This window comes from Archocentrus centrarchus, chromosome 11 (genome assembly GCF_007364275.1).
Source record: "Archocentrus centrarchus isolate MPI-CPG fArcCen1 chromosome 11, fArcCen1, whole genome shotgun sequence".
NCBI lineage: Eukaryota > Metazoa > Chordata > Actinopteri > Cichliformes > Cichlidae > Archocentrus > Archocentrus centrarchus.
This window is the reverse complement of record NC_044356.1, coordinates 1,726,132-1,737,097: the sequence shown is the minus strand read 5'-3', so window position 1 is coordinate 1,737,097 and position 10,966 is coordinate 1,726,132. Positions and strand designations below refer to the sequence as shown.

Sequence of the window (10,966 nt, the reverse complement as noted above, 5' to 3'; positions counted from 1 at the left end):
GATTGAGCCCTGTGGATTAAAAAACTCTTCAAAATATTTTTCATTCTTTTTACATTTAATGTAAACTCTTTTTTTTTCTGCTTTCACTAACTCATAATATTTAGCTGCTTAATTCAAGATATTCAGCAACTTCTGTTCAGTGTCTTGTGTGAAGAAAAGCACATCAGCATCATTGCACTTGTTGCAGATAATGAGATAAGCTGTGGTTTTGGTGTAGATCTATATAATGGTTAACACTGTGAGCAACGGCATAACACAGTAAACTTTAACCAGAAAACACGGCAGTACAAACGGCTATGAAAGCAAAAATGAAATGGCTCATGACGCACAGAACAGCTATGTATAAACCACAACCACAGGTGCAGGATGAAGATTAGATGAGAAAAATATCAACATGCAAAAAACCAGCTAAAAGTTTGCATAGATGCAATATTTTTTAACAATTATCGATTTCTTAATTTTCCTGCAGGTATATTTTTGTAGAAAAATTGTGCCTATGATCATGTTATGATTGCTTCAGGGTTCTTGAATTTGTTTTTATTTTACAGAATAATAAAATAAAACTAAAATTAACTATCTTTCTCCACTTTGGCAACATATTTAGTGTTTCACACCTGTCGGCACAGGTATAACACACTGAACTTTAAGCAGAATCAATGATGGTAAAAATGAATATGAACAGCCATAAGAATGGGAATAATGAGCTCATTTTATTTATATGTCAAAACCAGAACCAGCAAAGGGGGAGTGTGTGTGGTGTAGCTTGGAATGTTAAGTGTGTCGTTATGCAGAGAAACGTCAGAAAGCAAAGCAAAAGTAAAACTGGACTTACAGTCTGCACCTTCTCCTGAATATTGGCTGGAAAATAAGAAATTATTAAAATGGCAGCTGGTGTTAATTTGAGGGAAAATGCTGGTGAGTCAGGTTGATGAATGACACATTTTTGAGACGTCACCGAAAGTTACAGGATGGCTTCACTCTGGCGCCCTCTAGAGGACTTGAGGCATTTAAACATTATTGTGTAGCTCATACAAATGATTGATTGAATACTGCAACAGGAAACCTTGTGAAATGTTCTATCTATCTATCTATCTATCTATCTATCTATCTATCTATCTATCTATCTATCTATCTATCTATCTATCTATCTATCTATCTATCTATCTATCTATCTATCTATCTATCTATCTATCTATCTATCTACACACACACACACACACATACATACATATACAGATATATATAATATATTATATATATATATATATATATATATATATATATATATATATATATATATATACACACACTTAAAAGACACTAGGTGCATTTTCAAAAACACAACAGTTTCATTTATTGTTGGCATAGATTTAATATTGATGTAGAAAACAGTGCAGTGCAGAATAAATCAGTCATTATTTTTTAATAACAGTAAATATGAATTAAATGATACTGAAGCTGTTTTGGAAAAGGTTGAATATCCAGTTTTAACTTCTAACACAGAAAAAGAGCTTTTTTTTTTTTTTTTTCTAACATTCCAGCTTCAGCTGTGGAAAGTGGTTGCCATCATTTCTTTTGGCTTTGGGAATCTGTTGTAAGGAATAGGATGAATGAGTCCCCTGTGATGGACCTGTGAACAGAGAGAATGCTGCAGTGCTTATAATATGAACATAAAAAATGCCTGAAAACAAGTTTATAAAGTTGATTTTATTAAAATATGGAACTAGCTCAGTTTTCAGCAGTCCTGATTCCTGTCTTTGATACACATCATTTACATAATTTCAAAAAATTAGAGCAATAATGTTTTCATTTTTACCTCATCATAAATTCACCCTGCCACCTAAATAGATACCAAAATACAGAACGATTTGTGTTTCAACAAGACAGCAGTAAAAAGTGCTTGATGATCTACCTGGAAAACTGGCCAAGGAGTAAGCAGCTGATGAATGTGCATTTCTGTTGTCTTTGCTGCTTTGCAGACCTAAGAAAGAAAGAAAGAAAGAAAGAAAGAAAGAAAGAAAGAAAGAAAGAAAGAAAGAAAGAAAGAAAGAAAGAAAGAAAGAAAGAAAGACATTTTCAAATATGAAAACATTTACCATGTTTTCATATTCCTTTAGGTTGGAGGTTTATTGCTTCTGTATTGCATGTTTGTAAGTGTCTGAAAAGTTTATCTAAAAAAAAAAACATATTCTGTTGTTCTAATGTAGCCTTGTTTGATGTGGATTTGAATTGGAATTTCATACGTTCCAGTTTCCAGTGTGCCTAATAAGAAATACCTCTTAGAAAAAAATATTTCAGCTGTGCAATCTAATAAAAGTGTAAGATTTGAACCTGCAGTGAACATTTTACATGTGTTTTAAATGTCTAATAAAAACAAAACATCGAGCAGTGACTGCAGGCGCCCTAACATTTGCATCAACTGAAGGTGGCATTTATTTATGTTTTCTTGGCCATTTTTTTAAAATCTCATAAAATCTGCACATATGAATGGACACTACACAAACATTGTGTTACACACTGTGAGGTAGCTGCTGATTGTCACAGTGATGTCACAACATTACTGTGAGCTCAAATAAGACCAAATAGCATTTAGCTTTACACCAGTTCCTGTTTCTTACCATCAACTATATAATGATAGACATGGTCTTCTTCTTCATTTCCTGGCAAAGTCTCTCTTAACACTTCCTGTTTCTCACAGTTTGCAGGTTCAGACCTGCTGACATCAACTGTGTGGTGACAGGTGTGGCCTTTCTTCTCATTTCCTGCAAAGGGAACAAGTGAAAAGTAATAATCTCTAAAGCGAGTGTGTATGGCTGAGTGTGTGTGTGTGTGTGTGTAATACTGAATAGTTAACAAAAAGTGGTTTCAAGCTGTAAGCTGGCTGTAGTTCAGTGCTTCTGTCCTGCAGTGTCTGAGTATTCAGAGACATTTTGCAGTGTACAGTTAGTGCTGTAAAGTATTCTGTCAGTGCCATGTGTGCATTTTCTCCCTGCCTGCATTCTTAGAGATTCGGTTACTTGTCAATTTCCTATTTTTATTATTAATCTTAAATTTCTTTGTCTTCATTATTTTAATTTTCAAAGGGGAAATTTAGGAACTGAAAAATTGGTTGTGTTTAACATTGTGTTGCAGAGACGGCTACTGATAATTCTGAATTTACACACCACAGTCAGCCCATGGCTGCAGTTACTGATTATGTATGTATGTCTGAGCTGATTCATGATTTTCACGAGTCTTTCAGCTGAATTCATTAAGTCTATATCAGAGTCTGTTTCACAAACACAGTTTTCCATATTCCAAAGTGAGCAATATTCATAAAGCACATTACAGTAGTTTTTTTTTCATTATTATTAGCATTAAATTGATGCAATATATAGTAATTTGTACTAATTTGTATTAATTTAATAAAATTTGTTTGATTTGATGTTTTCCATTGCTGGGTGTTCAGATGAGGCTTTATTCACCTTGTTTGGTAGACCTGCACCTCCCAGCGGAAAGAACAGTGATGATGGAGATTATGAAGAGTGTGGCAGTTATTCCAGACATCAGTCCAAAATGCAGCTGCTTGTCTTAATGAGCAGAAGAAAGAAAAAAGTAAAAATCTACTTATAATACATCTGCTAGACATTTTATATCTACTTTTCTGCCTTGTTGCTTTTCTTGCATGTTTGTTTATTATTTATTTATTTATTCATATGTTTGTTTATTTTTCACTCCTGCTGAGTTTGTGTAGCTACTGGAACTTTAAGTTCCCTGACTGAATCAGATCACATGCATTAGACAGGAATTCCACACAACACAACACACAATTGAGTTTCACTCAGTTCTGGGAAGTAACTCTGTTTATTACAGTAAAACTAAAAACTTTACTTGGGCACTTCAGTTTTTTTCTACTTCTAATAAAGTTCTACGTCTGCGACTGCACTACAGTCCCAATATTTCAGACCTGTTTTCACCTGTAATTACAACAAGTTTATCACCAAATAACATTTTACAGTGTGCAATTTTGCATATTGACGATATGATAAATGTTTCATTTCTTTTCCATCGTGGTGTTGCTGCACTCACACAGGAAGGTTAAATTATCTGAGTACCTCCCAAATTTGGTGAAACTTTGGATCTTTATGGTGGTCATACCTGTGCTGGCCTGCGCTTTCCTCAGAGCTTTTATGAGAGATGGGAGAAATGATAAACACATGTTAAAATGACATTTTTTTTAAAGACAGCAACAGTAATATATATATACATATACATAATCTATCTATCTATCTATCTATCTATCTATCTATCTATCTATCTATCTATCTATCTATCTATCTATCTATCTATCTATCTATCTATCTATCTATCTATCATCTTCCACTTATCCATTATTATTATTTTAACATTTGATTTTTTAAATAATACTAATAATAAACAAACAAACAAAAAAAACTTTAAAGATCTAGTTGGTTCTTTGTAATGTGCTCGCTTACATTTGAGTCCTAACTCCAGTATGTGTGTGATTTGTACCTGGTAAAAATATGACATTGTGTGCTCCTGATCAGATGTACTGTGGGCATCAGGAGGGATTACACAGACATAAAGATCACAAGCAAAATAATTTTTTTTAATTAACACTGAACCATACAAAACCCAAACCTTTTTGATTTTAAGGGTCTTGAGCCCAGGCTTTTCATTGGGTTTTTCAAGATTGGATTATGTTTCTATATTCTGTATTTCTGTTCTCAGGTGGTAAAGTTTATGTTGGGTTGGTTCGTGCTGTATTCTTGCTCGTCCCTGTTTATCTTTTGTGCTCTGTCAGTTTTTTTGTCTCCTTGTGTGCCTCACTTATAGTTTGATTTCTTGTCACTGCTGCAGTTTAGTGTGTTTCATGAGTTCTCAGCAATAAAGCTGTTCATAAGTTCATCTTGCTTTCCATTGTGGGTCCATCCTCTGGGTCCATAGAGATGTTATATCCTAAAAATGCAGTTTACTGGTTCTGTTTTGACAGCTTTTTTACAATGCAATCATTTTAAATTATTATAAATCAATAATAAATATAAGTATTCATTTTTTTATTTATATGTGAGGATCTGGTTATTATCATTTATATAAATCAAGAATCACATTACCATCATTGGCAGCTGTATCACGAACACAGACTAATTCATGTTTCTAATTATCAGAAAAAGTTGCATGCTATTTTTATCATTTCCCAAAATTAGCACATGTGAATGAGGCATTATGAAGTTGCTTTATGAAGTTCAGTCTAGTTACAGAGCAGATCTACCACACTCAATATGTCAGTCGCACTGACGTATTGCAGCAATGCAGGGTCTGCATATGTGTCTGTGATGCAGCCTCTAAGTTGAGACACACCCACAGAGCAGGTTGATTACATTACTTTTTGTTTCATAACCCTGAGAGTTGCTGGAAGTGAGTATAAATGTTGCTTCATAGGTTTTGCTGCAGGTTACAAACACTTTTCCAATCTGATCTTTGAAAGAGAAACGTTTGATGTTACCTGATGGGAACACTGTCAGTTGCACAGCTGGTTCATTATTACACAGGTATCTTCCAGAGTCTGATGGAGTAGGCCTCAGGATGAACAGCGACTGATCAGGTAATGACGTGAATCGTGTGTCATTAATGTGTCTCATGAACGTTTTACAATCAGCTGTAAGTATTACAAATTTCCTTCCTTTATTCTCTCTGCTCCACGTCACGTTCCCCTTCACAGAGAGAGGACAGGACAGAACGATGGACGCCTGATTTCTGATTATTTTTTGTTGTATTTCTGCAAGAGAAACATGTTTCTCAAAAACGTGTGCATTTTAATCAAAGCATCTTTAACATTTTGATCAATCAACCCAAAAATATAACTCACCTCTCAAACAGTAATGTTGGTTAAATTAAAACTTTTCATGTTCTTTAGTCTAACTATTTGCAGCCTGTGCATGTACTGCTTTTTCATTGGGAATAATACTCATTTAAACAGAATTGAAAGAATTTCCATCAAGATATGAACCCAAAATCATGCATAAAGTCATCGTCGGCTGTAAATGATTCTTTCATAATATTTGCTGTTTGAGTTTGTTATATTCAATGTTTAGATCTGTCCCCCCTGTTTGTGTTTGTCTCTGTGTTTGTATTTCTGTGAACTGTAATTTCCTCATTGTGGGACTAATAACGGTATTCGTATTCATATTCATATTCGTAGATGAGGCTTTAACTTAAAGAGGTTTGTAGAGAGGTGCTTTATGAAGTTCAGTCTAGTTACAGAGCAGATCTACCACACTCAATATGTCAGTCGCACTGACGTATTGCAGCAATGCAGGGTCTGCATATGTGTCTGTGATGCAGCCTCTAAGTTGAGACACACCCACAGAGCAGGTTGATTACATTACTTTTTGTTTCATAACCCTGAGAGTTGCTCGAAGTGAGTATAAATGTTGCTTCATAGGTTTTGCTGCAGGTTACAAACACTTTTCCAATCTGATCTTTGAAAGAGAAACGTTTGATGTTACCTGATGGGAACACTGTCAGTTGCACAGCTGGTTCATTATTACACAGGTATCTTCCAGAGTCTGATGGAGTAGGCCTCAGGATGAACAGCGACTGATCAGGTAATGACGTGAATCGTGTGTCATTAATGTGTCTCATGAACGTTTTACAATCAGCTGTAAGTATTACAAATTTCCTTCCTTTATTCTCTCTGCTCCACGTCACGTTCCCCTTCACAGAGAGAGGACAGGACAGAACGATGGACGCCTTATTTCTGATTACTTGATGTTGTATTTCTGCAAGAGAAACATGTTTCTCAAAAACGTGTGCATTTTAATCAAAGCATCTTTAACATTTTGAACAATCAACCCAAAAATATAACTCACCTCTCAAACAGTAATGTTGGTTAAATTAAAACTTTTCATGTTCTTTAGTCTAACTATTTGCAGCCTGTGCATGTACTGCTTTTTCATTGAGAATAATACTCATTTAAACAGATTTGAAAGAATTTCCATCGAGATATGAACCCAAAATTATGCATAAAGTCATCGTCGGCTGTAAATGATTCTTTCATAATATTTGCTGTTTGAGTTTGTCATATATTCAATGTTTAGATCTGTCCCCCCTGTTTGTGTTTGTCTCTGTGTTTGTATTTCTGTGAACTGTAATTTCCTCATTGTGGGACTAATAACGGTATTCGTATTCATATTCGTAGATGAGGCATTAACTTAAAGAGGTTTGTAGAGAGGTGCTTTATGAAGTTCAGTCCAGTTACAGAGCAGATCTACCACACTCAATATGTCAGTTGCACTGACGTATTGCAGCAATGCAGGGTCTGCATATGTGTCTGTGATGCAGCCTCTAAGTTGAGACACACCCACAGAGCAGGTTGTTTACATGACTTTTTGTTTCATAATCCTGAGAGTTGCTCGAAGTGAGTATAAATGTTGCTTATTTACAGTGCAAACTTCCCTTTGGGAAGTCCGATCACACCTCTGTCCTTGTCATGCCGAAATACAAACAAAGGCTCAGGCAGGAACCCCCTGCTGTGAGAGAAGTGACACGGTGGTCTGATCAAACAGAGACCGCTCTGCAGGGTGCGTTGGATTCAACCGACTGGGACATGTTTCGCAGCACCGCGGGCGGAGACATCGAGGAGTTTACGGAAACTGTCGTGGGATTTATTGGGAAAGTTGTTGATGACACTTCGCTTAGGAGGACCATCAGGACCTTTCCCAACCAGAAGCCGTGGGTGGATAAATCTGCCCTGAGGTCCCGCACCATTGCCTACAACTCCGGCCTCGCCTCTGGGAACATGAAGGACTACAAGGTTGCATCATACAACGTCCGCAGAGTGGTGAAAGAGGCTAAACATCGCTACGGCCGCAGACTGGAACAGCAACTACAACAGTCTGACTCCAGGGGACTGTGGCAGGGACTACGCACCATCACGGACTACAAAGCACCACACACACACCCGGTGAGTGCCGACGCTTCTCTGGCTGATGAACTCAACAACTTCTTTGCGCGCTTCGAGTCGGGAAGCCGACAGCCCGCTGCGCTCCCGGCCGGAGGGGCGGAGACACTCACTGTGACGGAGCGCGACGTGAGGAGGGCGTTTAGACGTGTAAACACCAGGAAAGCGGCTGGACCAGACGGTATTAGTGGACGTGTCCTTAAGACCTGCGCTGACCAGCTGGCACCTGTGTTTACAGTGATATTCAACCTCTCACTGAAACTGTGTGTGATTCCCACCTGCTTTAAAAATTCCATCATAGTCCCTGTCCCAAAGAAACCACACCCCAGCAGCCCCAATGACTTCAGGCCCATAGCGCTCACCTCTGTGGTGATGAAGTGTTTTGAGAGACTCATCAAGACATTCATCACCTCCTCACTGCCCACCACCCTCGACCCACTACAGTTTGCATACCGGCCAGACAGATCCACAGACGACGCCATATCCTTCCTCCTCCACAAGACCCTTTCACACATAGACACTGGTAAGGGGAACTATGTGAGAGTGCTGTTTGTAGATTACAGCTCAGCATTCAACACCATAGTTCCCTCCAGGCTGGTCTCTAAGCTGCTGGACCTGGGCCTGGGCCCATCCCTGTGCAGGTGGGTTCACAGCTTCCTGACCAGCAGACCACAGGTGGTACGAGTGGGTCACCTCACCTCATCCTCCCTCACCCTCAACACTGGATCCCCCCAAGGCTGTGTGCTCAGCCCTCTGCTGTACTCACTGTACACCCATGACTGCGAGGCCACGTCAGAGTCCAACGTCATCATCAAGTTTGCTGACGACACTGCTGTTGTGGGACTAATCTCCCACAATGAGGAGACAGCCTACAGGAGAGAGGTCTCCCGCCTGGAGAACTGGTGCCAGGAGAACCACCTCCTGCTCAACGTCAGCAAAACGAAGGAACTGATTGTGGACTTCAGCAGGAAGCAGCAGAGGGACTACCATCCACTTGTCATCAGTGGTGCTGAGGTGGAAAGAGTGGACACTTTCAAATACCTGGGAGTGACCGTCTCACAGGACCTGTCCTGGACTCATCACATAAACATCACTGTGAAGAAGGCCAGACAGCGTCTCTACCTCCTCAGGCGGCTGAGAGACTTCAAGCTCCCACTCAAGGTGCTCAGGAACTTTTACACCTGCACCATCGAGAGCATCATGCGTGGGAGCATCACCACCTGGATGGGAAACTGCACCAAGCAGGACTTCATGGCTCTAAAAAGGGTGGTTCGTTCAGCTGAACGGACCATCAGAACCACCCTCCCCAACCTGCAGGACATTTACACCAAGCAGTGCAGGCTGAGGGCCATGAAGATCCTAAAACAGCCCAGCCACCCCGGACACTCTCTCTTCTCCCTGCTCCCATCAGGCCGGCGTTACCGCTGCCTGAGGACTAAGACTGAAAGGTTGAAGAAGAGTTTTTACCCACAAGCCATCCGTCTGCTCAACTCTGAGCCCTAACTGGACCATTATTGCACAATGTAAATATTATAATCTATAATTCCATGTAAAGTGTGTATAGTGTATAGTGTGAATTACTTTTTTTTTATTTTTATTCTTCTTATTTATATGTGCGTGTATATATGGTTGCAGGTACAAAATACATTTCACTGTGCATTGTACTGTGTATAACTGTGCATGTGACAAATAAACACTATCTTATCTTATCTTATCTTAATAGGTTTTGCTGCAGGTTACAAACACTTTTTTCCAATCTGATCTTTGAAAGAGAAAACTTTGATGTTACCTGATGGGAACACTGTCAGTTGCACAGCTGGTTCATTATTACACAGGTATCTTCCAGAGTCTGATGGAGTAGGCCTCTGGATGATGAGCGACTGATCAGCTGATAATGTGAATCGTGTGTCATTAATGTGTCTCATGAACGTTTTACAATCAGCTGTAAGTATTACAAATTTCCTTCCTTTATTCTCTCTGCTCCACGTCACGTTCCCCTCCACAGAGAGAGGACAGGACAGAACGATGGACGCCTTATTTCTGATTATTTTTTGTTGTATTCCTGCAAGAGAAACATGTTTCTCAAAAACGTGTGCATTTTAATCAAAGCATCTTTAACATTTTGAACAATCAACCCAAAAATATAACTCACCTCTCAAACAGTAATGTTGGTTAAATAAAAAAATGTTCATGTTCTTTAGTCTAACTATTTGCAGCCTGTGCATGTACTGCTTTTTCATTGAGAATAATACTCATTTAAACAGAATTGAAAGAATTTCCATCAAGATATGAACCCAAAATTATGCATAAAGTCATCGTCGGCTGTAAATGATTCTTTCATAATATTTGCTGTTTGAGTTTGTTATATTCAATGTTTAGATCTGTCCCCCCTGTTTGTGTTTGTCTCTGTGTTTGTATTTCTGTGAACTGTAATTTCCTCATTGTGGGACTAATAAAGGTATTCATATTCATATTCATATTCATAGATGAAAATAAAGCTTAGAAACACATATGCATGTTTTCACACAATAATAACAAATTACAAGAAAATCCAAAAATATCAAGATGCCTACTGCTGCAGATAAAATGGAAACCTGTTCAGTACAAAAATGTTAAAAGTGTTGAATAAGACTGAGTTTGAATACATTTTTAAAGATCTCACCTGCAGCAACATCACAGCCCAGAGCCAAGGTCACAAGGCAGCAGCAGATATTCACCCACATCCTCATCAAGATATTTGAAAACAGACGAGCTTTGAAAGCAGTTTTTATCTCTGCTGAAAACAGGAACTCAGCTGGTTGTGCTTATAAGGCTGTTCCTCCAGCAAACACCCACCTCTTCAAGAAATATTTTGACACATTGTGGTTAACAAACACTGATGTTTCCCATTATTTGACCACAGGATGACATCAATTATCATTTGTCAAAAACATTGAGATACCTCAGTGAGGAATAAAGGACTTAATATCTCGAATTAACATGGCTAATATAACACAGAGCTCA

General features: G+C 38.4%; 1 protein-coding gene across 1 annotated transcript; it reads right to left on the bottom strand.

Annotated features, from left to right (window-relative positions):
• Positions 1–1,401: 1,401 nt before the first annotated feature.
• LOC115788551 (uncharacterized) lies at positions 1,402–10,719 on the bottom strand. The gene is made up of 9 exons (XM_030741617.1): positions 10,626–10,719; positions 9,753–10,025; positions 6,510–6,782; positions 5,507–5,779; positions 4,138–4,164; positions 3,465–3,569; positions 2,619–2,762; positions 1,913–1,981; positions 1,402–1,630 (listed from the first exon to the last, which is right to left on the bottom strand). Exons 1-9 carry the CDS (start codon positions 10,690–10,692, stop codon positions 1,530–1,532), a joined length of 1,332 nt encoding a protein of 443 aa, XP_030597477.1. The 5' UTR covers positions 10,693–10,719; the 3' UTR covers positions 1,402–1,529.
• Positions 10,720–10,966: the final 247 nt, after the last annotated feature.

Bases quoted from the DNA above. Each gene is read 5' to 3' on its own strand.
- LOC115788551 (XM_030741617.1), bottom strand. From the start codon at position 10,692: ATGAGGATGTGGGTGAATATCTGCTGCTGCCTTGTGACCTTGGCTCTG. The intron at 6,783-9,752 runs GTAACATCAAAG...TTTCTCTTGCAG, and splicing joins ACTGACAGTGTTCCCATCAG to AAATACAACATCAAGTAATC. The intron at 5,780-6,509 runs GTAACATCAAAC...TTTCTCTTGCAG, and splicing joins ACTGACAGTGTTCCCATCAG to AAATACAACAAAAAATAATC.